The sequence below is a fragment of the Mesoplodon densirostris genome, chromosome 3, assembly GCF_025265405.1.
Source record: "Mesoplodon densirostris isolate mMesDen1 chromosome 3, mMesDen1 primary haplotype, whole genome shotgun sequence".
NCBI classification, from domain to species: domain Eukaryota; kingdom Metazoa; phylum Chordata; class Mammalia; order Artiodactyla; family Ziphiidae; genus Mesoplodon; species Mesoplodon densirostris.
The window spans coordinates 139,381,206-139,407,793 of NC_082663.1; the positions used below are offsets into that span (position 1 = coordinate 139,381,206).

At 46.6% G+C, this 26,588-nt stretch overlaps 1 protein-coding gene and 1 long non-coding RNA gene across 4 annotated transcripts in view; one reads left to right on the plus strand and one right to left on the minus strand.

The window, feature by feature from the left end:
- The first annotated feature begins 1 nt into the window (after position 1).
- On the plus strand, positions 2–3,176 carry LOC132486512 (uncharacterized). Of its 2 annotated transcripts, XR_009531487.1 has the most exons (4): positions 2–202; positions 1,309–1,374; positions 1,626–1,798; positions 2,379–3,176. It is a non-coding gene; the product is annotated as an uncharacterized LOC132486512 (long non-coding RNA). The 2 variants fall into 2 exon arrangements; XR_009531488.1 differs by lacking the exon at positions 1,309–1,374.
- The window catches only part of AKAP8L (A-kinase anchoring protein 8 like), a 31,046-nt gene continuing 4,669 nt past the window's right edge, over positions 212–26,588 (minus strand). Inside the window, exons 2-15 of one of the 2 annotated variants that reach the window (XM_060093806.1) lie at positions 24,260–24,334; positions 17,850–17,882; positions 17,504–17,561; positions 17,321–17,401; positions 14,945–15,398; positions 14,757–14,853; positions 14,605–14,675; positions 14,219–14,282; positions 13,213–13,321; positions 11,617–11,758; positions 11,423–11,528; positions 11,055–11,185; positions 704–799; positions 212–594 (exon numbers count right to left, since the gene is read on the minus strand). In XM_060093806.1, the coding sequence (XP_059949789.1) occupies positions 277–594; positions 704–799; positions 11,055–11,185; positions 11,423–11,528; positions 11,617–11,758; positions 13,213–13,321; positions 14,219–14,282; positions 14,605–14,675; positions 14,757–14,853; positions 14,945–15,398; positions 17,321–17,401; positions 17,504–17,561; positions 17,850–17,882; positions 24,260–24,334 (1,835 nt within the window). In that variant the 3' untranslated portion in view covers positions 212–276. Of the gene's footprint in view, positions 595–703; positions 800–11,054; positions 11,186–11,422; positions 11,529–11,616; positions 11,759–13,212; positions 13,322–14,218; positions 14,283–14,604; positions 14,676–14,756; positions 14,854–14,944; positions 15,399–17,320; positions 17,562–17,849; positions 17,883–24,259; positions 24,335–26,588 lie in introns of both variants that reach the window. The other variant, XM_060093805.1, reaches the window with a different exon arrangement.

Here is a 26,588-nt window from a genome sequence, read left to right on the forward strand (position 1 = left end):
GGATCGGTGTTCACAGCACCCTGGGAGTTTTGGTCCGGACCGCGGTGCCTCGCTGCTCGCAGGCGTATCCCTTCTCCTCCCCGCCAGTGCGCAGGCGCAACCCACTCTTCCCGGGCCCCGCCCGCAAGCACACACAGCCCAGCGGCTAGGTCCCGACACCCGCCCACGGGGACCGCGCCGCACACAGACAAAAGAGGAAGAGGTAAGATGGGAAGAAGTTTATTAGACTCGGCTTGCAGCCTCGGCCACGCGGGCTCCGCCCGCTCCGGGCCCGGGTCATGGAGCGCCCCCCCCGCCCTCCTCGTCGTCGTCATCAGCCTCCACGTCCAGGCCCGGGATGCCTCGGATCTGGCGCTCCAGCGCACCGCCCAGTAGGGGCACGGCCGCCTCTTCGTCCTCCTCAGGGGGCGGCGGTGGGGGTGGGGACGCGGCCCCGGGGGCCGGCTCTGGGGGCACTGGGGGCTGCGCCGGCGCGCCCTCTGCACCCTCCGCGACCCCTGCCGCTTCGACCAGCGACCCCTCATCCAGGGCACCGCCCTCGGCCTCCTCCTGTTCCTTCTCCTCCTCCGGGCTGTCGGTGAAAGGGTTCTCGCCCTGCGGAGAGGGACGCGATACTGAAGAAAGGGAGGACCCGCGGGGCTGAGGCCGGGACCAGGACCAGGGGCTGGGGTTAGGGCCGGCATGCCAGGGGCGTGCAGCTCACCTTCAGATAGCGCTCCAGCTTCTTGCTGATTAGCTTGTTGTTGAGGATGCTGCGAGCCACCATAAGCGAGGACTTCTTAGACTGCTCCATCATGAGCTGCGGGCAAGGCAGGCAGGGCTGCAGAGGCTGCCCCAGGTATCCAAAAGCACCCCACCCCACCCCGCCGGGTTGGGCAGAGACCACTCACACCCGCACACCTCTCCACCTCCACCTCAGGGCCCAGCACCGCCAATGACTACTACCAGATTGCGTAGTTCTGTAAGCCCACCCTTGGGTACAAGCGTGGGTCCACTCTGCAAGCATGGAGCCACGACCCGATTTGATCTTTGCTCAAATGCTCCATCTTTCCACACCATACTTACTGTATGTAACTGATTACAGACATATGTCTTTACAGCTGTACTGCAGAAATCTGATTTGCTTACTTAAAAATTGTAAGCAGAGAACAAATAAAAAAAAACTACTAAAAACCAAATGTGCAACTCCTAATAAGGGGGCAAATGCCCTAAAATGCACGCAACTCTTTAGGATAAACAGGGAGGATATAAAAGGAATACGAATGTCAAAAAGTATATTTTAATGATATACATCCTTTTAATCCATAGGATTCCCAGGAGGAAGAATTATACCCCCAAATGTAAAGGTTGAAAAGAGACACTTATACTCTGTTGGTGAGAGGCTCAACTGTTTATTTTCTGGAAATCAGTTTGATAGAATATATCAAAAGTAAAAATTTCTCAGTAATTCCTTCCAGGAGTCTAGCCTAAGTTTAAAATGGGAAACATGCATGCACACTGGTTGCAGTAGTGAAAAATTGGAAAGCACCTTAATGTTCTTCAGTGGAGAAGTGGTTAAGTAAATCAGACATTCAAAAGAACACCATGCGGTCCTTAAAGTAGGGCTCATCTCTCCCCTGGCATAGGAAAGATGTGTGATGGCACAGTGTGCGAAGCATGCCAGAGCCTTTCCCTCTGGGAGGATTTTTACCAAAATGCTACATGATTTTCTCGGTGGTGAAAATGAAGGCAACTCTTACTTCCATCATTAATGCAAGTAATGGTAATGCAAGTATAAAGCCATAAATAGGAAAAACAGGTAAAGCTATTTTTGGAGGGGTGGGGAAGCTGATCTCCAGGACCTCTACTCTACCCTAGCCACTCTATTATCACATTTCAGAAAATCATCTCACTTTCTGTTTCTACTCCCTTTCCCCACCTTCATCTTTTTTTCCTTACATATTTTTCTCTACTACTTGGGGAAAATATTAATAGCCCTCATGCATGCTGAAAATGAAACAAGTTAAAGATACACAAAACAAAACTGCCTACATATTGGTTTGTCCTTGTGGGGAATAAAAGGGATAATTGGTTCCAGTCACAGGTGTAGTTGTGGGTACTTTAAGGTTTGGCACACTTACAAGGCTGTAGTAGAAATAGATATCCCATGGATATTATACGTTAAACTATGTGTTATCTGCAGAACACCCAGTCTCAATGTGCATACCGCTGACTACAGCTACAGAAGCGTTCCTTTAGCTGTGACCCAGTTTACTCTGGATAAGAGCAAAAATGGTTCACATTACATTATGGTTCACATTACATTATTTATAAAGTTACCTGCTGTTTGCTTTCATTATTTTTGCTACACTCATTATGTTTGCATTTAAATGTTTTAGGCAACTTAAGAACGAATGTACAAGATGCATTAAAAATGAACTGCTTGGGCTTCCCTGGTGGTGCAATGGTTAAGAATCCACCTGCCAGGGCTTCCCTGGTGGCGCAGTGGTTGAGAATCTGCCTGCCAATGCAGGGGACACGGGTTCGAGCCCTGGTCTGGGAGGATCCCACATGCCGCGGATCGGCTGGGCCCGAGAGCCACAACTACTGAGCCTGCGCATCTGGAGCCTGTGCTCCGCAACGAGAGGCCACGACAGTGAGAGGCCCGCGCACCGCGATGAAGAGTGGCCCCCACTTGCCACAACTAGAGATAGCCCTCGCATAGAAACGAAGACCCAACACAGCAAAAATAAATTAATTAATAAAAAAAGAGCACTTGTAATAAAGATGTTTGTAAGGAAAAAACAATCTTGTTATAGACTGAACTGTGTGCCCTAACCCAATCTGCCTGATGTTCCTTTAAAAAAAAAAAAAAAAAAAAGAATCCACCTGCCAATGCAGGGGACGTGGGTTTGAGCCCTGGTCCGGGAAGATTCCCACATGCCACGGAGCAACTAAGCCCATGTGCCCCAACTACTGAGCCTGTGCTCTAGAGCCCGTGAGCCTAGAGCCCGTGCTCCACAACAAAAGAAGCCACTGCATTGAGAAGCCCACGCACTGCAACGAAGAGCAGCCCCTGCTCGCCGCAACTAGAGAAAGCCCGCGTGCAGCAACGAAGACCCAACACAGCCAAAAATAAATAAATAAAAATTTTAAAAAAATGAATTGCTTGATATCCAGTGCTTCGTGTATATCAAGCACAGGAGTAAAACAAAAAACCCATATATTTAATTTTTTCTTAGTTTTTTTTTTTGCTTTTGTGATTTTTTTTGATGCTTGACTAACATGCCCGTGCTATAGTTAACATGGAACTAACTTGAGATGATGGCTTTAATGTCTTATGAGATTTTCATGAACAATTCAAGCATAATTGTTAAGAACACGTGTATTAAGTTCATATTAAGTGGAAAAAAAGTTTTATGAACAGAAAAAAAAAGATGCACAATTAGGATACTATTCTCACTCGCCAATACATTATCCTCCTCCCTTTAGGTGCACAGATGGACACACCAGAATGTCTCCCAACTGAGGCACACTTACAATGTTTTCAGATTTTTGCTACAACAACCACATACCACATACTAGCAGACCTTATAAGAAATACCAAAGGAGGTTCTTCAAGCAGAAAGGAAGTGATCCAAGACAATAATGCAAATCCACATGAAAGAACAATAAAGGTAATTATGTAATTACAAAAAACACTACAAATGCAATATGTTTTCCTGTCTTCTGAACTGGTTTAAAAAGGAGTTGTATAAAACTATACACATATTTAAATATTAAAAATATATATAGTTCTAAATATATAAAAATAATTGTATTGTTTGGCCTGTAACAGAGAAATGTAATATATTTGCCAGTAATGGCACAAAGAAGGTTGGGGGAGTAAAACTGTATTGGGCTAATAAGGAAATGACTATAGATGGTAACTTCAATCCACAGGAAGAATTCAAATGAAGAGAACCAGTAATGAGCAATAAGAAGGCCAATATAACAAAAACTAGAAATATGTAACTGCTCTCCTTTCATTCTGTCAGCTTCCTTAAAAGACAAATTATATAAAGTAATAATTACATTGTATTACATTATTGGGTTTGTACCACATACAGAGGTACTACTTTACATAACAAAAACCTCATATTGTAGAGAGGTACATAGGAGTAAGTTAATCTCACTGAAATTAAGTTATTATATCTAAAGGAAAACTTAAAATGTATAAAGTAAGGCCTAGAGAAACCACTAGGAAAATAATGCCCCAAAATGCAGTGCAAAAAAACCATTAAAGAAAATTAAATGTTATACTAAAGAAATACTTAATACAAAGAAAGCAGTGAAGTGTGAATAGAAGAACAATGTAAATCTAATAATATCAACAAAATGTTAAATGTGAATGAATTAAACAATCCAGTCAAAAGTCAGAGACTGTCAAGCTGGATAGAAAAACAAGATCAAATTATATGCTATTCATAGGAGACACACTTTAGATCCAATAGATTCAGTAAATAGAAATGAAAAGGATGGGAAAAGATATACAATCATCAACCATAAGAAAAATGAACTGGCTATACTAACAGCAGACAAAATACAGTGTTAAAACAAAAAATGGTACTAAGACAGAAAGGGACATTTAATAAGGATAAAGGGTCACTCCATCAGGAGGATATAACAATTATAAGTATGGATGCACCTAACAACAGAGCACCAAAATACATAAGACAAAAATCGACAGAAATAGAGAAACAGACAATTCAACAATAGCTGGAGATGTCAATATCCCACTGTCAATAATGCATAGAACAACTTGGCAGAAGATCAACAAGGAAATAAAAGGCTTGAACAAAACTATAAAACCAAACAAGCATAACAGGTATCTATAGAACACTCCACACAGCAAGAGCAGAAAATCCATTCTTCTCAAATGCATAAGGCACAGCATAGGCCATACACTACTAGGCCATAGAACAAACTTCAGTAAATTAAAAGGACTGAAATAATAGAATGTATATTCTCTGACCACATTGAATAAAATTAGAAATCAGTAACAAAGGAATTTGGGAAATTCAGAAATATGCAAAAATGAAATGACACACTGCTGAATAATTAGTGGGTCTAAGAAAAAGAAATCAGAGGGAAATTAGAAAATAACTTGAGATGAGTGAAAATGAGGACATGACATACCAAAAGTTATGGGATACAGTGAAAGCAGTACTCAGAGAAAAAATTATAGCTATAAATGCCTACATTAAAATAGAAAAAAACCTAAGCAAGCAGAATATTAGAGTAGAAATTAATGAAGCAGAGAACAGAAAAACAGAAGAGGAAAAAAAAAATCAATGAAGCCATAAGTTTGTTCTTTTTAAAGATCAACAAAATTAAACCTTAACAAGACTGACCAAGAAAAAAACAAGACTCAAATTACAGCAGTCAAAAATGAAAGAAGGGGGGGCTTCCCTGGTGGCGCAGTGGTTGGGGGTCCACCGATGCAGGGGACGCGGGTTCGTGCCACGGAGCGGCTGGCCCATGAGCCATGGCCGCTGGGCCTGCGCGTCGGGAGCCTGTGCTCCGCAACGGGAGAGGCCACAACAGTGAGAGGCCCACGTACCGCAAAAAAAAAAAAAAAGGCGAGGGGGACTACTGACATTACAGAAATAAAAAGGATTATAATGGAACACTGGAAATAAATGTATGCTAATAAATTGGATAATAGATGAAACGGACATATTTCTAGAAAGACACAAACTACTGAAACTGACTCAAGAAGAAATAGAGGGAGTTCCCTGGTGTTCCAGTAGTTAGGACCACTCGGCACCTTCACTGCCGGAGCCCAGGTTCAATCCCTGGCCCGGGAAGTAAGGTCCTGAAAGATGCGTGGCGCAGCCAAAGAAAGAAGAAGAAATAGAAAATCTAAATAGACCAATAACAAGTAAAGAAATAGAATTAGCAATGAAAAAAAAGCAGCTACCCACAAAGAAAAGCCCAGGTCCAGATGGCTTCAGGGGCAAATTCTACCAATTTAATACCAATTCTTCACATACTTCCAAACAACAGGAGGGAAAACTTCCCAACTCATTTTTTGAGGCCAGTATTACTTTTTTTTTTTTTGCGGTACGCGGGCCTCTCACTGTTGTGGCCTCTCCCGTTGCAGAGCACAGGCTCCGGACGCGCAGGCTCAGCGGCCATGGCTCACGGATCCAGCCGCTCCGCGGCATGTGGGATCTTCCCAGACCGGGGCACAAACCTGTATCCCCTGCATCGGCAGGCGGACTCTCAACCACTGCGCCACCAGGGAAGCCCAAGGCCAGTATTACTTTGTTACCAAAACCAAAGACATCATAAAAAAAACACAGATGAATTATCTCTTAGGAATACAGATGCAAAAATTCTCAACAAAACATCAGCAAAGCCAATCCAACAACATATAAAAAAATTATACACCATGACCAAGTAGGATTTTTCCCAGGAACACCAGTGTGGCTTAACAACCCAAGTCAATGTAATATCCCATACCAATAGAATAAAAAACAAAAACCACATGAGCATCTCAATAAATGCAGAAAAAGCATTTGACAAAATCCAATACCCTTCCAGAATAAAAATACTCAACAAGATACGAATAGAAGGGAATTCAGCAACCAGATAAAGGGCACCTATGAAAAATCCACAGCTAACATCATACTCAATGGTCAAAGACCGATGCTTCCTCCCCTACCAAGATCAGGAACAAGAAGATACTTCTCTTCAAAATTGTGTTGGATGTTCTAGCCCGGGCAATTAAAGAAGAAAAAAAAAAATTAAACAGCATCCAGATTGGAAAGGAAGTAAACTATCTCTATTTGCAGGCAACTGATATTATATATAGAAAATGCTAAGGAATCCACTAAAAGAACTATTAGAATTAATAAACAACTTCAGTGAGGTTACGGGATAAAATAGTAACATACAAAAATCAATTGTATTGGGCTTCCCTGGTGGTGCAGTGGTTGAGAGTCCGCCTGCTGATGCACGGGTTCATGCACTGGTCCGGGAAGATCCCACGTGCCGCGGAGCGGCTGGGCCCATGAGCCATGGCTGCTGAGCCTGTGCGTCCAGAGCCTGTGCTCTGCAACAGGAGAGGCCACAACAGTGAGAGGCCCGTGTACCGCAAAAAAAACCCCAACAAAACCCCCCAAAAATCAGTTGTATTTTGATACACATACAAAGAACAACCCAGAAGTGGAATTAAAGAACACAATTCCATTTATAATAGTATCAAAAGAATAAAATACTTAGGAATAAATTAAGAACTCCAAAAGTGCAAAACTTATACAGTGGAAACTATAGATCACTGTTGAAAGAAAGAAGATCTAAATAAATGCAAAGACACCCCATATTTATAGACTGGAAGACTTAATACTGCTGAGATGGCAATACTCTTCAAATTGATATAGAAATTGAATATAGTCCTATCAGAATACCAGCTGGCTTCTTTGTAGAAACTGACATGCTGGTCCTAAAATTCTTGGAAGCTGAAGGAACAATCTTGAAAAAAAAGGAACAAAAGTTGGAGGAGTCACACTTTCCGATTCTAAATCTTCCTATGAAGCTAAAGTGTGGTAATGGCATAAGAATATAGAGAACAAAAGAATCAAGAGTCCAGAAATAAATCCATGTAGCTATGGTCAACTAACTTTTGACAAGGGTGCCATAGTCAAAATGGTAAAAAACAGTCACAGGGAAAAAATAGTTTCTTCTACAAATGGTGCTGGGACAACTGGAAAATCACATGGAATAGAATGAAGTTGAACCTTACCTCATACCATATACAAAAATTAACTAAAATGCATTAAAGATCCAAATTATAGGAGCTGAAACTGTAAAATTCTTATTATAAGAAAACATAGGGGAGCTTCCCTGGTGGCGCAGGTTAAGAATCCGCCTGCCAATGCAGGGGACACAGGTTTGAGCCCTGGCCTGGGAAGATCCCACATGTCGCGGAGCAACTAAGCCCGTGCGCCACAACTATTAAGCCTGTGCTCTAGAGCCCGCGAGCCACAACTACAAGCCTGTGCACCACAACTACTGAAACCCGCGCGCCTAGAGCCCGTGCTCTGCAACAGGAGAAGCCACTGCAATGAGAAGCCTGTGCACTGCAACGAAGAGTAGCCCCCGCTCGCTGCAACTAAAGAAAGCCCGCGAGCAGCAATGAAGACCCAATGCAGCAAAAAATAAATTAATTAATTAAAAAAAATTTTTTTTAAAGAGAGGGGTAAATCTTTGTGACCTTTTATATGACAATGGATTCTTAGATATGATACCCCAAGCACAGGAACAAAAGAAAAAAAATAGATAAACTGGATTTCGTCAAAAGTAAACTTTTGTGCTGCAAAGACTCATCAAGGTGAAAAAAAAACAACCCACAGAATGGGAGAAAATATTCACAAATCATATGCCTGATAAGGGACTTGCAGCTAGAATATATAAAGAACGCTTAACTTAAAAAGACCACACAGGGCATCCCTGGTGGTGCAGTGGTTGAGAGTCCGCCTGCTGATGCAGGGGACGCGGGTTTGTGCCCCGGTCCGGGAGGATCCCACATGCTGCGGAGCGGCTGGGCCCGTGAGCCATGGCCGCTGAGCCTGTGCATCCAGAGCCTGTGCAACGGGAAAGGCCACAACAGTGAGAGGCCCGCATACAGAAAAAAAAAAAAAAAAAGACTACACAATTAAAAAATAAAGTATCTGAACAGACATTTCTTCACCTCTAAGAATGTAGACAGATGGCCAACAAGCCACTGAAAAGATGCTCCACATCAATAGTCAGTTATCAGGGAAATGGGAATGAAAAATACAACAGATACCACTGCACACCCACTAGAATGGCTGGAATCAAAAAGTCAGATAATAACTAGTGTTGGTGAGATATGAATGAATCAGAACTCTCATATGTTGCTGATGGGGATATAAAATGGTACAGCCACTTTGGAAAACAATCTGGCAGTTCCTCAGGAAGTTAAAATGTTACTATTTGACCCAGATATTCCACTCCTGTCTAAAAGAAATGATAATACATGTCCACACAAAAACTTGCATCATAACAGAATTATCCATAATAGCCAAGAGGTAGAAACAATCCAAATTCTAAAGAATGAATAAACCAAATGAGGTATGTGTCCATACAAGAGAATATTTTTAGGCCGTACAAAGGAATGAAGTTCTGATACACACTACAGTATGGAAGAACATTGAACACATGCTAAATTGAAGAAGCCGATCACAGAAGTCCACATACTATGTGACTGCATTTTTATGAAATGTTCAGAATAAGCAAATACATGGAGACAGACAGTAGATCAGTGGTCGCCTAAGGCTGGGGGAGCATGGGGGTTGGAGTGATAGCTAAAGGGTATGGGTTTCTTTTTGAGGTGATGAAAAGGTTCTATAATTGACTGTGCTGATAGCTGCACAACTGTGAATATTATTAAAAACTACTGACTTGTACACCTTACATGGATGAACCGTATGGTATGTGAATTGTATATCAATAAAGCTGTCACCAAAATAATAATAATAATAATAATTAGAAGCTTTTTATTCACGTTTAAGTCTGGAATTTAAAAAAATATAGTGTTTATATTGAAACTATCTATAAACTAACTACTTCTGGTGTCTTCAAAGTAACTTTTATCACTCTTCCAATCCCCTCTACAGTTGCTGGTTGTTACAGCTGTTCTTTTTTTTTCAACTTGCTTTAGAATCAGTTTTGAGTTTATTTTTTGCTAGCTATCATTCATTTCACCAAGATTTTCCAAGTTTTAATACCATGCAGTGTCCACCCTGTACAATCTGCTCTCTGTGCTCTTTTGGTATACCCCTTTTATCAGCTCCCAACCCAAGAATCTCACCTTGGCAAGATCCCTACAGCTTCTCTGTTGCCAAAGCCAACGGACATGTTCCTTATCTTTCCATACCTCTCAATTGCATATGCCAATCCCAAATCTCCTCAACTACCCAAACCACCCAAGCCAGATCTCTAAACCCATCCCGCTGTTGAGAATCACTGCACTAAGACCAGCGATGAATCTGATGGGCATGGAAAAAGGTTGAGAAATGCTATTTCTTACACCATTTTGCTGCTATTATCTGCTCATAAATCCCATCAGCCTCCTCCAGGGTGATGGCACCCAAGACTCTCTTTCTAGCCCAGACCGGGCCCTGAGCCTCTCAGCTCTTTCCCTACCGCAAAGCCCCACCACCCTCACTTGATCTCTAACAGACACCTCTAACCTAGGATGTCACCCATTCAACAACAAAAAACCCCCCACCTACTCTGGCTTCTGTGCTAGGCACTGGGAATACACTGGAATGCAAGACAGAATTTTTTCAATTTCTTGCCAAACTCGCTCCTTTCCCTGTACCATATACCACCCCCCCCCCATCATAGCAGCACCACTGTCCACCAGCTAAGGCAGAAATCTGCAACATCCCAGACTTCTGGTCACTCCCTCATGCCAACCTCCTGTTCACTGACTTAACACCTCTTCTATCCTGCCTGTCTCTTCATCTCCAAGGTGGAGGCATACCTCTGGCTTCATACTGCAGCAGTCCTTCCTTGATCCCCAACCTCCCTCCCACAACAGATGCCCGAAGTCTCTAGTCCAACACCGACTCTAATCCTACTGGTCCCCCACTTAAAAGCTTTGCTGCCTATAGGAGCAAGATCAGGCCCCTCAGCCCAGCCCTTGTGAACCTTGTGTCCAATACCTCCTCCAACAACACCTGCACCATACACTTCTCCCTGTTTGGTTTCTGAACCTATGTGGCCATTGACCCATATGCACATGGAGATCACCATATCCCACAGACCTTACTTCTTAAGGTCTAGCTCTGATGCCACCACCTGCCAGGCAGAGTCCCCATTTCCCACCCCTCTCTCTGTAGCTTCGCTAACTGAACTGGGCTGGAATTGTCTACATCTTCCTGCGCCCTGCAGTCCCTGCAGTTTCTCATGGGTAAGCAGGGGTTATAACCCCAGGACCTCCCCAGTGGCCTCACCCAGTCAACCCACAGGCTGGTGGAAGGGCACTGGTGGCCACTCACCCTGCGGTTCCGGTTGTGATCCATGGTCTTGAGGTGCTTCTGAATGATCCCAAACTGCATGGGAATGAAGAGGTCACAGGCTGCACAGTGGGCTGCCTCTACCTTCTTCACAAAATGTTCCATGGCAATTTCTGTAGAGGGGAGAAGGAGGAGAGTTGCCACTGGTCCCAGGCACCTAAGAAAGACCCAGGAGTTGGGGGAAAACAGCAGACCAGCTCCTCACCTCACCCTGCCACTTCCACGTGGGCCTGAGGCTGTTCTCAGTGACCCTCCCTGGGGGAACAGAGGGGTGTTGTGACCCCACTCTGAGAACCAGAGGAGGGAAGGCTGAGGCCCTGCCTGATAGGACTGGGATGGAACCTCCTCACCTTGGGTCAGATCTTGGTCTCTATAGATCTGCTGGATCAGACCATCAAGGTCCTCCACGGTTTTTCGGAGCTCCTCTGTCTTCCTGGTCTTGTTGGCAACATAGTCCTGCCGGAGATCCCAAGGAGATATTAAGGTTTGTGTGGGCTGATCTATGTCCTGAGGGTAAAAGCAGCTGTACCACTCCAAGGCTCACCTGCAGAAAGTCAGCTGTCTGCTTCGGAAGCTTGGTGCCTACATACTTAAAGTGTTCCTTGTGAAACTTGCTGTCGAGGTGGCTGGCCATCTCATCCTCGTAAAAGGTCCGGTATTTGCAGAGAGAACACACAAACTGGATCCTGCCACAGGAGGGAAATGAGGGACTGAGACCAAGACGGCCCCAGGGAACAGTGCGGCTGCCTCACCCAACCCAGCTGCGAGCCCTGAAACAGGCCTTGCTCATGGGCCTGTGAAGTACGGTCCCAGCAGGGGGACAGGCTAGGACCAGTGGGGTTGGGAGTAGAGAGGGACAGAAAGTCTGCAGGCTGCAGTTACTGCAACGTAGGGGATACAGGGGAGGAGCTCTTCCTTCCCGTAGGCAGGAGGCTGAAGCCTGAGGCAGCAGCTGCTGCAACAGGCAAGGAGTCGCTGGAAGGTTGCCGGTGGGCATCTCTACCAAGGCTGGGCAGGAGCTTGTGTACTTGGCCCAGCTGGGGACCGGAAGGAGGATGCCCTGGCGTGAGCCAGGTGGCCCTGAGGTGCAGAGTGGAGTACGCAGTCCCGAGGCAGGGCCCGAAAAGGTGCTGCATCTTCCTTCTGGGGTCTGAGGGACTGAAAGGCCCAGCCCATCCTTTGCTCAGAATGCTTGGGGGTGGTGTCGGGAGGGATGGGAGGCAAGCAGGCCTGGGCACCTGCTGCCTCATCTTCCTCTTCTGAGAAGAGACCAGTCTGAGCTGGAAGGAGGGCGCCCGCCCGGCCTGCCAGAGGGCAGCCTGGAGTCACCTGAGCGAGGTGCTCTGTCTGGGCCTCGTGTCCACAGCAGAAGCCCGGGGTCTGGGGCCTGGGCCGGAGCAGGCCGCCGTGGCAAGGGGCGGAGGAGGCCAGCCGCCACCGAGGCCTTGGGGCAGGTCCCTACCTCTGCCGGACGTCCTTATCTGGGCCACGGGGTCAGCTTTGTCTGGAGAGCCCAGGGGCCAGGCGCCGGCGAGGCTGAGGAAGGTCCAGCAAGAGCAAGAGTCTGAGGCGGAGGAGGAGGAGGCAAGCGCCAGTGCGGGAGCCCTGAGGGCAGACAGACCCGACCAAGGGGCGTGAAGGGCTCAGCCGCAGACAGGCCCGGCCTGACAGGGCCGGCGGGCAGGGCAGAGGGCAGGCCCGAGGCTGCCACAGCCCACAGGTGCTGCCATCTCTCCTGAGCGCGGTGACGGCCTCTTGGCAGCTAGCTGGGGTGGCACAGGCGCCTTGGACCTTGAGTCTCTGATGAGCTGGCCCCCTCCCGCAGGGGCATCAGGCCCCCAGTGCACCTCGGGGCTCGTGCGCTGAGTGACCTAGTGCTGGAGCTTCTGGGCAACGGTGGTGAGCAGTGTCAGATCTCAGGCCAAAGTCGCTGGCGGTCGCCAGGCGGCCGCAGAGGGGCAAGGGATGAATCAGGCCTTGGGAGCTGGGCCTGGCGGAAAGCAGGGTCCATGCACGGCCGAGCAGGTGGCAGCTCCCAAGGGAGGCCAGAGGGCGGTGAGGCAGCAGAGCTATGGCCCTGCTCTCCTGGACGCAGCCCCAGAGCGAGGCAGAGGCAAAGGGGGGGAGGGAAGTTGGTTACCTTTCCACCATGCGGTCTCGCTGCCGCTTTTTCTGCTTGTCCTGGCTCTTTTTGCCTGCCTGCAACTTGCGCTTGGTCTGGCCACTCTCATCCTGGGTGCTCAGGGCCTCTGTGGGAACAGAGGAGCACAGTTACCAGTTTGTGGCCTCTGGCTGCATTATCCACCAGCTACTCCAGAGGGTCCATTCTGAAAGCAGCTGTCAAGCAAGGCCTCTGGCTGTGAACAGGGCTGGGTACCCTGGAATGGCTGGGGAGTGATTTTGGCCTAGGCCCTGAAGAGGGGAGGACACGTGCTGACCCCATCACTCTCCAGGACATCTATACTCTGCAGAGTGGGCCACAGGGAGGCTGGAAGGCAAAGAGAGGCTGTCTCAGTGGGGACACTGGCACAAGTTCAGAGGGCCCAGGTGGCAGGATGCAGGAAGGCCTCAGTTGGGGCCTAAGAGCAGCCTCCAAGGGTAAAGGCCCCAAAGCTTGCATGGCCCTGCCCACCTCACACTGGGCACCATGGCAACAGTAGGCTGAGGCTGGATTTATGGTTAGGTACCTGTTGGCGCTCATCACCTGAATAGGGGCACAGGGACTCCCAACAGGGGCTGTGGAGGTGCTAAGGGAAAGGACACGCAAACCAGAGCCGTAAAAACTGCACCAAGGGTCCCGGCTTGGACACCAGCCCTTAAGGACTCGGAACTGCATGTTACTAAGGGCCTGAGGGCAGGGGCTGTGCCTGGGGTTCCCCCACACTTTTGCTTGCTGCCCCCACCTGAAGACAAAACCAGTGTACTAAGCAGGGGCCATCGCCACCCATAGCCTCGGTCTGGGAAGATTAGGGAAGGGGGTGAAGGGGGTGAATAGGGAGGTTACTCCCTACCAGCACATATCCAGCCACACAAGGGAGGATCCAAGCTGGACACATTTCTGCCAAAACCCTGCCCTTGGCTGGACCCCTGCCACCACGAGCACCTGCAAGAGCCACCCCAGCACCCAGGCCACTCAGAAGACTCACCTTTCTCTGCATCCTCTTTGCCTTCTTCCTTCCCGTCCTCTTTTCCCTCTTCATCGTCTCCTTCCTAAGACACATTTTCAAAAAGTTAATGTTAAAGCATGTATAGCTGTTCATAACAGTTGTAAATGCCAAGGCCCTGTTCCAGGCCAGGCACTGAGCCAGGAGCCTCACATCCTCCCAACAGCCCTTGCACAGAGGGCTCACTCTGCCATTTTTCTGATAAGGAAATCCAACCTCTGGTTAGGCAGTCTGCCAGCAGCTTGTGCTCTCTACCAGACCTCCACCTCCTTGTACTAGTCATGTGTGCATGCAGAGATGATTCAGGCAGCCCACTGTTCACAGGCCTCACCTACAGACAGAGAGAGTGCAGGGCTGGGGCCACTTACTGCTCTGAAGCTCTTTTCCACAGCCTCAGCGCCTTCAGTGCCCTCTGCAGCTTCCCCCTCGGTGCCCTCATCTGAAAGGTTAAGAGGAAGCAAGCTCAGCCCAGGAGTCCCAAGGGGCAGAGGGCAAGGGTCATGCCAGTGCCTGGGCTCACCATTGTCTGAATCACTGTTATCGGAGCAGTCCGTCCGGGTGGCTTTGCTGTCGGGCTCGTCGGGACTGCCACATTGCTTTCTCTTCTTTTTCTTGGTCTGGGTCAGAAAGAGGGAGCAGGGTCAGGGTGGATGGCTCCAGGCCCCTCGCTCTGCTCAGTCACAAAACAGGAAGGCCTCCTCCACTCACCCGAAAGTCAGCTGTGGTCCAGGTCTTCCAGGTCCGCCTCATCTGTTTCATGCCATTGCCAAACCCAAAGCCAAAGCGGGAGCCACCCGGGAAGGTGCCCCCGCCACGCATGCCCTGGAACATGCCGTACTCAGGGATGATGTTCTGGGAGAAGAGGGAGGGCAGCCGGGAGGCACCAGGCATGCACTGGCCCCGGGCCCCCATGGGGTCTTCCCACACGCGCCCGTAGCCTGAGGCCATCGGCCGGCCACTCCGGGAGTCCCGGGCCCAGCCCTGAGCCCGTGGGCCAAAGGTGTCGCCACCACGCATGCGGAACTGGTCGCGGTAGGCATCATACTGGCCCTCGTAGGCCATTTCCATCTCAGGGTCAAGCTCGCCGTAGTCATAGCCCGACCGGTACAGATCACGCTCACTCAGGACGGCCCTCGAGTCACAGGCCTCGTAGGAATCATATCTGCAGAGGCAGGTGGCAAACATCAGGGAGGGCCTCAGGTCCTATCACCCTTCTGCTCCTGCCTGCCACGAAACCTCTCTGTCATGGGGACAGAAAACCCACTCCAGCACCTACCCCATTGATCCCCATCAGAGGATCAATATTCGGAAATGCCAATTTAAAAGGCCTCTCAGGAGCAGACTTCTAGAAGCCAGAAGGGCCTCTCAGATGATGTCCCCAAGCTTGCATGTGGGCCACACCAGCTTGAGGACCCTAAGAAGGACTGACTATTAGGGTAAAGTAGATCTCAGTTAGGAGAAAAGACAGCCCACAGCCCACAAGAAACGTGCATGTGTCTGCGGCAGTCACAACGCCCAAAGTTGCTCCTCAAGGGGCGGAGACAAGCACCCCAGCATCCTGCAGTACATGGGCAGTTCAGCACATCAGTGTTTGTCCACTGGGGCTGATGACACCCATGAGAGGCTGCCAAACCCTTCAAAGCCCATCACCACTCGAAACGAAAAGGAAGACAAAACAAGGAATGTTGCCAGGAAAGACAATGTGACCTTGCCCAGGGACAAGAAAAAGAGTTCTTATGAGCTCATATCAACCCTGGAGCCCAGGATAGGGAATCACATCCTACATAGCAACTGGGAAGGCAGGCCAAACATTCTATCTGCGCAAGACAGGACACCAGAGAGAGCCGTTCTAACCATGGCTGCAACCCACAGGCCCAGACCCCACATGTCTCTTTGCCAAAGGTGGGTAGTCAAGAAGCACCAGGAGCATGAAAGAAGAGGCCAGTGCTACCCAACTGCCACTCCATCCCTCAACCCTGCTCTCCAGCTCCAGGTTGCCACAAGAAGGTACATAGGCAGCTGGCACCAGCAGCAATGTCAGCTCAACTCACGGCCCCCCACCCACCCCCTGCCTGCAATTTGGCAGTCTCAGCTCCAAGCACTATGACTGTCAGGCAGGGGATGTGCCGGGCATCCCCCAACACTTTCTGCTTGCTACAGAGCCCATGCAAGCAAAAGTCCCCTTGGTACCCTCCGCCCCCTAGTGGTCCTGGGGCCTCACTTGGCCCCATTAGTGCCTGGCCAGGCCCCTCCTTACTCTCTGCTCTCTCCCATTTGTCAGCTGGAGCCATTAGGCCACTCCACTCCATCCTGTGCCAGAAATACATGTGCCCTCCTCACTGAAACCTCTCACTAGGGCACAAGAACTTCTAGGCCAGCACCACTTCAGACAATGACAAATGCCCACAGCATGATGCTGTGGGGTAGGGCAGATCTGAGTGGGAGGCCCAGCTCCACTATTTACTCCTGGGTGCCTGTGGTCAAGAGGTGTGACCTGCCTGCGCTTCACTTTCCCCATTTGCAAAGTGAGGATGTCAACAGTTCCTCATGGGCACTTCTGAGGCTCAACAGATACATGTTTATAAGGTACTGAAGAGTGGCCAGGACATGCCCACATCTTCCTTGTCCCTTATGTGGGATGCCCAGCTCACAGTGGTCAGCCTCAAGGGTTCATCCCACCCTTCACACCCAACCCAATCTGTCCTGCCCTGACAGAGCGCAGGATGTAAAGTATCTGAAGAATGTCAAATGGCTGTCTCCAGAGGGAAGAGCCATTTAACAATGCTCCTGAGAAGAGCCACTCGGAGGGTACAGTGAAGCCAGCCCAGTCTGGGCTTGTTCCTCTCTCTAAAAGCTGGAAGAGAGGCTCACCATCAGGCAATGGGGGAGGAGGGAGGGAGGAGGGGACACAGGCCAAAGAAGGGAAGTGCACTGGACCCCAAGCAGTCTCTGGGAAGCCCCCGACAGCAGAGCAAAGAAGGAGAAAGCAGATATAAGAGGCAGTTCAGAAGAGGGAGAGGCCAAGGGGCAATAGGCAGGAGGTGACCCTGCAGAGCCTCAGCCCCTAGGCAGGTGCCCACTCACCTTTCTCCACCTGAGCCGTACACGCCTCCTTGTATCATGTCTGTCTCCAAATGCGGCACCATATCTAAGCGTTGGTTAATTCTGGACAAAACGGAATCAGCACTGGCACTACTCATGGCACTAGGGTTTGCATTTGTGTCAGAGCTAGGCATTTCCCAAGAGTTTGAAGTGGCCATACCATACCCATAGTTGGTGGTGTTATCCTGGCCATAGCCATAGCCATAACCATAGTTCTCGTAGCCTGCAATGAGGGAGACAGAAAGACAGACAAGATGGAGGGGGCGAGGAGAGACAGACAAACACAGAGACAAGGACACCTTCGGTCACAGAGACAAGACTGGATCTTAGCCACCTAAGGCTGGGTGGGCCCTAGTTCATACTAATAAAGCCTCCTGGGAAGGAGTACCCAGCTCCAGGGCACCTGGGACCCCCAAAGGCAACCCCCACCCCGAAACAAGCTGGGCAGTGGCAGAAAGACTCAACCAGTTCAATCCCAAGGGAGAGGAGAATGATCATGGGTAACACTTGCCTCTGTTTGTCCCAGAGCTCCAAGTTCCATATCCTACAAAAAGTAAAAGAGCAATTACACCTATAATTGCTTACAATACAGTGAGAGTTTAATTCAGGCACAAAGACAATGATTCCTAGAACCTGAGCAGTTACAGGAGACTGAACCTCCCCTAATTGAGAAGCCTTGAGCTTGACAGCACTACATAAATGACCCAGGCCACCTGCTGCCCTGGTGCCTGACCTTTCATGGTTCTGACCATCTGCTATTTAAGGAACCTTCCATTCCTAACACTCTCAGCTAAGGAATTTGGCTCCTATATGCCTTCCTTAAAAAGTCAGAATTGGGGGCTTCCCTGGTGGCGCAGTGGTTGAGAGTCCGCCTGCCGATGCAGGGGACGTGGGTTCGTGCCCCGGTCCGGGAAGATCCCACATGCCGCGGAGCAGCTGGGCCCGTGAGCCATGGCCGCTGAGCCTGCGCATCTGGAGCCTGTGCTCTGCAACGGGAGAGGCCACAGCAGTGAGAGGCCCGCGTACCGCAAAAAAAAAAAAAAAAAGCCAGAATTGGAAGATTACTCTTGCCCCTGGCTAAGCACCAATCAGAGGAGGAGGAGAGCAGTTTCCAGTGCCTTACACTGACTCTGTGCTGTACAAGAAGCTCAGCACAGAGCTCATACCCACTCTGAAATCGTGTCAATCAAATCACCTGACAAAGCCATATGGAGCAGAGAAACTGCCCTAGTCCCTTAAATGTCTGTCTTAACAGGGAGAACCACCAAACACTTGAATTGTGAGTGTGCTGTGCTGGAACACATAAGCAGAGGGGGACAAAACACCACTCCCAGTTTGAGAAAAGCTGTTGAGAAAACAATCTGGATTATAAACTAAATATGCTTTGGATTTTATTACAGCATGTAAGAAAAATTCATTCCTTCAGAAACATAAAGCCACTGAAAACTGACAAAGTGCAAAGCCAAGAGGGACCTCTGAGTCAAGCAGACATGTTTCTTTCCCAAAGGAGTCCATTAGAACAGGTGACCACTTTTCCAGTGCCTTGGGTGAGACCTCAGAGTTACCTGCTACTCCACACTGTCTACCCTGCAGACAGACAGGTCATGCTCATCCCAGGGCAGGGGACCAACCTCAGTGAGACGGAAGTGTGATGAACAACAGAATCCAGCCACAGGAAAGCAAGACTGCATACACTGAGAAGATGAATCAGAATGAAGGGGGGTGGGGGCAGGCTGAGATCCTACACTCAGGTTCCTCCTCAATCCACTGCACAAGCGAATGGGGAGACACTGGAAACCAGCAAGGAACTTTAGACGAACACTACTTTAATGAACCATGGGCATGCTAGAGCTCACAAAGCAAAAATCCTCTTCAGCTGGGGAAACCAAAGCAAGGGCTTCTCATTCGTTTCTTTATTCAACAATTATCATGCTCAGAGGACACGGAACAGAGGCTGACAGTCCTGGGCACTCCTCAGGCCCAGAGCACTGTGTGTTAAAGGAGACACTAAATAATTAGAGCAGCAAGGGACAGCAGCTGGACATCATGTAAGGAGTGAGTGGTGAAAGAGGCATTCTTACAGGCAAGGAGAGAGGCTGGCAGAGCCATACAAGGAATAATGCACTTAGTCCCAGCAGCTAACAAGAGCCTGGCCACATGGCTGTTTGCACCCAGGACAGTGGACACTACCTATTCAAAAAGAGACAGGACTGGGAGGCAAATGCAGACCCATGGGGGTTATGCTTGTGAGGCCAGAATAGGATGTCCCTGCCCCACCCCAGGCTTCCGCTACTGAGGACTTGCCAGAACGGAGCAAAGAAGCACAACGAGAGGAAGCAGGAGTGAGCATTAACGCTGAACACAAGGACAGGTTGGTGGCTTCTATGACAGGGGCAGGCAAGCACTCCCTATGTGCTACTTGCTATGCCCAGAGCAACCTAGACTCCCTGATGGGCTCCCCAACCAGGTCCCTTTTTGGGGAGGGGTGAAAATCTTTGTCTACACTACGTTCTTTGGCGACTCCCTGAGACCTGACCCTTGCAAAAGAACATCGGAACTAACTTCCATCCACAGAGATGAGACCAGAGTTGACAAAAGAGAATTTTAAGAATATAATTTATTTTAGAAAGGAAACAACAAAAAAAAGAGAGAGAGTAAAGAAAAGGAGACAGTCGTAGTAAACAATAAAGAGCAAAAGTAGACAACAATGTAGGGACTTCCCTGGTGGCGCAGTGGTTAAGAATCTGCCTGCCAGATGGGCCTACAGTCTGTCATACAGAGTGAAGTAAGTCAGAAAGAGAAAAACAAATACCGTATGCTAACACATATATATGGAATCTAAGAGAGGAAAAAAAAAGGTCATGAAGAACCTAGGGGCAAGATGGGAATAAAGACACAGACCTACTAGAGAATGGACTTGAGGATATGGGGAGGGGGAAGGGTAAGCTGTGACAAAGTGAGAGAATGGCATGGACGTATATTCACTACCAAACGTAAAATAGATAGCTAGTGGGAAGCAGCCGCATAGCACATGGAGATCAGCTCGGTGCTTTGCGACCACCTAGAGGGGTGGGATGGGGGGTTGGGAGGGAGGGAGACGCAAGAGGGAAGAGATATGGGAACATATGTATATATATAACTGATTCACTTTGTTATAAAGCAGAAACGAATACACCATTGTAGAGCAATTATACTCCAATAAAGATATTAAAAAAAAGAAAAAAAGAATCCACCTGCCAATGCAGGGGACACAGATTTGATCCTTGGTCTGGGAAGATCCCACATGCTGCAGAGCAACTAAGCCCGTGTGCCACAACTACTGAGCCCGTACACCTAGAGCCCGCGCTCCACACAAGAGAAGCCACTGCAATGAGAAGCCCGTGCACCGCAACTAGAGAAAGCCTGTGCGCAGCAACGAAGACCCAACGCAGACAAAAACAAATAAATTAAAAATAAAAAAAGAAAACAATGTTAACATTCAACTTCAAGGTAATAGTTAATCAGAACAGATTACTGCCAACCTACTCAGTGAGATCACATAGGCATCAAAAAAATCTAAGCCTTATGCTGCACAAGGAAATGCTTCTAACAGTAAGCAAAACAAAACCGTAGACACAATTCTAGCCACCTGTAAGTTATTCAACTACCTAAAGTAACTATGCTGACAAAAGTTAAATATAAAATGGTGGGATCTTGGTTGACTGTTTTTCAAAATGTTATTTAAATGCTGTTATATTATTCTTGCAATCTGAGCCAGAAGGAAAAGTAAAAATATTCCTATTGCTTCACAATATGATTGTCTATGTAAAACTACTCCAAAAAATCTACAAAAAGAGTTACTAGTGAATAAGTAAGCTTAGCAAGGTTTACTACAAGGTCAATATACAAAAATCAGATCTTTACATACCAGCAATGAACAACTGGAAACTGAATTTTTGAAAACTATCATATACCATAGCCCTAAAGACGTGAAATACTTAGCTGTAAATCTAACAAAATGTGTGCAAGATCTGTGTCTAAAAAAACTATACCACTGGGGCTTCCCTAGTGGCGCAGTGGTTGAGAATCTGCCCGCCAATGAAGGGGACACGGGTTCGAAACCTGGTCTGGGAAGATCCCACATGCCACGGGGCAACTGGGCCCGTGAGCCACAACCACTGAGCCTGAGCTCCGCAACAAGAGAGGCCATGACAGTAAGAGGCCCATGCACCACGATGAAGAGTGGCTCCCGCTCGCCGCAACTAGAGAAAGCCCTCGCACAGAAACGAAGACCCAACACAGCCAAAAATAAATAAATAAAAATAAATAAATTTATATATATATAAAAAAAGAATGTACAGCTTCTCTTTAATTCCTAAATGAAGTGACCATATCACTTAAAAAAAAAAAAAAAAACAGGGCTTCCCTGGTGGCACAGTGATTGAGAGTCCGCCTGCCGATGCAGGGGACACGGGTTCGTGCCCTGGTCCAGGAAGATCCCACATGCCGCGGAGCGGCTGGGCCCGTGAGCCATGGCCGCTGAGCCTGCGCTCCGCAATGGGAGAGGCCACAACAGTGAGAGGCCCGTGTACCACAAAACAAACAAACAAACAAACAAAAATCCCCCAAAACACAAAAAACTACACCACCAATGAAAGAAATCAAAGACCTGAACAAATGAAGTGGCATACTGTGTTCATGTACTGGAAGTCTTAATACTGCTAAGATTTCAATTCTCCCAAACTAATCTACAGATTCAAGACCATTCCACTCAAAATCTCAGCAGGAATTTTAATAGAAATTGACAAACTGATTCCAAAATTTATATGCAAAAGCAAAGGAACTATGATATCCAAGTCAATTTTGGAAAAAGAACAAACCCAGAGGATTCACATTTACAAATTTCAAGACTTACTATAGTGATCAAGACAGCAAGGTACTATAGGAAATTCAGACCCAAAGATCAATGGAACTGAATTAGAGGCCAGATACAGACCCACACGTATATGTTCAATTAATTTTCAACAAAGGTAAAAAAGAATCTTGACCTATACTGCACACTTGGTAGAAATATTAACTCAAAATGGATCACAAAATAAAAGCAAAACCTAAGACTATGAAACACCTAAAAGAAAACTTAGGAGAAAATCTTTGTGGCCTTGGGCTAAGCATAAATTTCATAGATACACCACCAGAAATCACGATCTATTAAAGGAAAAATTGGGACTTCCCTGGAGGTCCAGTGGTTAAGACTCTGCGCTGCCAATGCAGGGGGCGCGGGTTTAATCCCTGGTGGGGGAACTAAGATCCCACATGCCGCATGGTGTGGCCAAAAGGCTTAAACAAACAAACAAAAACAAAGAAAAGACTGATTGATGACTTGGACTTCATCAAAATGAAGAATTTGTATTCTTCGAAAGACACTATCAAGAGAATAAAGAGATAAGCTCCAGTCTGGGAGAAAATATTTGCAAATGGCACATCTGATAAAATGCTCTGTACCCAGAATATATAAACCTGAGGGAAAATAATTCAAAAAAGATGTGTAATGTGGGACTATGTCTGATTAAAAGGGTTGAGGCAGGGAGGGCAGGACAGAGAAGCCATGCAAACCAAGTTTCTCCTTATTTATGAACTCTTTGATACCTCCTTACTTATTTTCAGAACTTTTTTTAAAGTATTTTTTTTTTTTTTTTTTTTTTTTTTTTGCGGTATGCGGGCCTCTCACTGTTGTGGCCTCCCCCGTTGCGGAGCACAGGCTCCGGACGCGCAGGCTCAGCGGCCATGGCTCACGGGCCCAGCCGCTCCGCGGCATATGGGATCCTCCCAGACCGGGGCACGAACCCGTATCCCCTGCATCGGCAGGCGGACTCTCAACCACTTGCGCCACCAGGGAGGCCCTAAAGTATTTTTTTTAATTAATTAATTTATTTATTTTTGGCTGCATTAGGGGTCTTCGTTACTGCACGCAGGCTTTCTCTAGTCGTGGTGCACAGGCTTAGCTGCTCCATGGCACGTGGGATCTTCCCAGACCAGGGCACGAACCCGTGTCCCCTGCATTGGCAGGAGGATTCTTAACCACTGCGCCACCAGGGAAGCCCAACTTTCATAACATTTTAAATCTCCCCCGCCCCTGCCCCGAGACTATCTGCTAATTCTTCAGGGAGCTTACTTATGTCCACTTAATCAGTGACTCCTGAGGGAATGTGACTGTGTAGGCTTAGTCTTTCCCTAGACGTTGGCAGTAAAACCAATAACCCATCTCAGTAACCAAGGCCAAATCCTTTAAAGAGGGCTCCTTCTTGACAGACAACTAGGGTCACAGATCACAGAAGGACAGCTTTACTGGCAGTTCTGGGCTGCTGAAGGACACCAACAGACCATCTATGGATCCTGTCAGGTGGCTACTTCTGAATTAGAGATTTAGTGTGTCTGTCCAGAGTTGAGAAATCAATGAGAAACCTTCTCTCAACCCTGTGTGTGAGGAGCCTGCTGGCCTGACTGTGTCTCTAAAGGCCTGCTAGATTCAGACAGGCAGCCTCTCCCACACTGGAGTCTCATGCACTACCCTGGGGCTAAGTTAATGGCTTGGTTTCTGCTCAGACCAATCCTTTGGACTTTGATTGGCCGTTCTCCTTCCCAGACCCTCAAGGGGATTTTCTGAAGCCAGATCTTTGTCACAGACCACAGGTATTTCTAACAAAATGTCAAAGAGTCAAAGGAACAAATCTTTTACAGCCCCAAGAACTCCAGCTTGCTCAATAACAGACATCTTTCCCATAATTCCCCAAAGGGAAGCACTGGCTATTCTAAGAGCCCACCATACCATTTCACACAAGTTTGCCTTTGGAAAAGACAGCGTGACAGCAAATAAAACACCAGATTGCTCTGCCACTAGAAGGCAGAGCATGCACCCTCCAATTCCCAGGGGCCCACACTTACCATAATCACAGGTGGGTTGAGCACTTGTTTCTGAGTATGTAGAATGCAAAGTGGTTTCAGATCCCTGGACAAAGCCTAAACAGAGGTACAGTGTGGTTAATTTCCCCAAACAAGTTGCATGAAAATGATCTAAGACTACCTTTCAGTGGAGACTGGCTGGCAGACCCTCCTGTCACTGGAAAGCCACCAAAACCTCTAGCTTCTGAACACTTTAATTACACCTCCAGAACATATTAACCAATGGAAAGACAGGCTATGTTTAACTTGCTATGCCAGAAGAATTGGATAAACACTTTTAAACCTTCAAACTAGTATCCTGTTTTGATAAATGGGTACCCAAATTATTCAGTTGAATGAGGAAAATATTTATATCAAATCACTGAAAGGTGAGCTCCAATTCAAAAAACAATGGGGGGTTAGTTTTGAACAATGTTAAGGTAAATAATACCTCTTCCATTCCCCCAAATCTGAAGCCGAACGGCTTTGTATTATTTAGTTTTCCCATAAAAAAATGTGTGTATTACAATTACCTCTCAAAGGTAACTGTAATTTCAATTGCGTTGGGGTTAGCATGTTGACATGGAAAAAGTATTATAGGTTATACATATAATTTCTTATCTTCTCAACTCTCATACTATTTCTCAACTTAAAATGAATTAGTACCAGGTAAGGAAAATCTGAACCTCTACCAGAAAATACTGCTCTCAAATGCTGATTATAACAGATTATGATGAATCCTGACACTATCTTTATAACTACACGTTTAAAACATTTTTTAAATGATTTACACTTAGCACTGAAATTATGACAGACACCATAAGGGGCAATATTTGCCTGTTCCCATCAGCGCCAACTCATGACCTAAAAATTAAAGCCAGCACCTCCAGTAGCTTATTTACAACAAAAGCACACACAAAGTACCTTTCCCTGGGTAGGCATTCATATATTTGTTGACACTCTTTCATGTTCATTTCTTTTCTTTTCTTTTTTCTTTTTTGGTATAATACTGAATGTTTATTCAAGACTAGTATGTAAAACATTTACAAATAGTCCCGTGAAGGACTCACAAATATTTCAAATTTAGGATGTGGATTTAACATTCACAGTGCATAAGGCGAAAGGTATGTATCAACTATGTATCTGCAACTTAATGTGAAAGAGAATTTTACTTTAGCAAATACTTTCTTTACATTGAGGAAAATGTCCTTAAACATAACTTCTTTAATTTTAGTATACTCAGAGTAGGGAAAAAACAAGGTCTTTTTATACAGGTCTTTTTAAAGGTCTCAAGAATTAAATAAAATTCACCCCATAGATCATGGTTAAGAAACACATGGTAAAGAATGGTTTCAAAATACTTATATTTTTGTTTTCAATTAAATAAATTCCCCCAAATTGACTTTCTTTAACAACACATAGTCTTTATTCCACTTGATAACATTTTTCATGTTAAGCAACATTATATGCTTGTCTTCTTTAAACATTTAAAACAATTAGGACATAGAGGCATTATCTAAAGTTTCAAACTGATAGAGAAGTCAGTTTACACACCTTCATCTTATGATTAGTGAATAAAACAAGGTACATTCTGCTGTGAATGTAATGAGAAAAAGTACTCTTACAGCAATAAAGTAGCCCTACCTTGTTACCATTACTTTAATTCCACCACACAGAAGGCAAAGAAAACAATTCCAATACTTCAATATCTGCCAAGGATGATCTATGGCCCTTGGAGTATATGTATGTGTGGACACCCCCCACACACACACCTACGTAAATATATATATCTGTATGTATTTAATCAATACAACTGGAAAGATCACAACTGGAAAGTGTCAACAAATATATGAATGCCTACCCAGGGAAAGGTACTTTGTGTGTGCTTTTGTTGTAAATAAGCTACTGGAGGTGCTGGCTTTAACCATGAAAAAATACAATAAAAGCAATAAATGAAAAACACTAAATGAATAAAAGTTAACATAAGCCATAGGAGATTTCAGAAAAGGGACAGTTCCATGGATAAGAGATTAAGACTTCAAGGTGAAGGTGAGATTTGTTCTGAACCCTAAAGGACAACTGTAACTGCGAAAACCTGGGAGATGAAGGTAGGATATTCCAGCATCAGAACTGTGAATTAAGATTTTTAAAGACGCATGCTCACCAAAGCATTTCAGTAAAACAAAAATGGGAGATCACAGTGGAAGGGGGAAAAGAGGAATCTATGGAGGAGACCTCATATGCCTTTAAATTTGAACTTGATTCTGGAATTACCAATGAACGATTAATGGAATTTTAAACAAAGAAATGATATGATCAAAGCAGCCCCTTC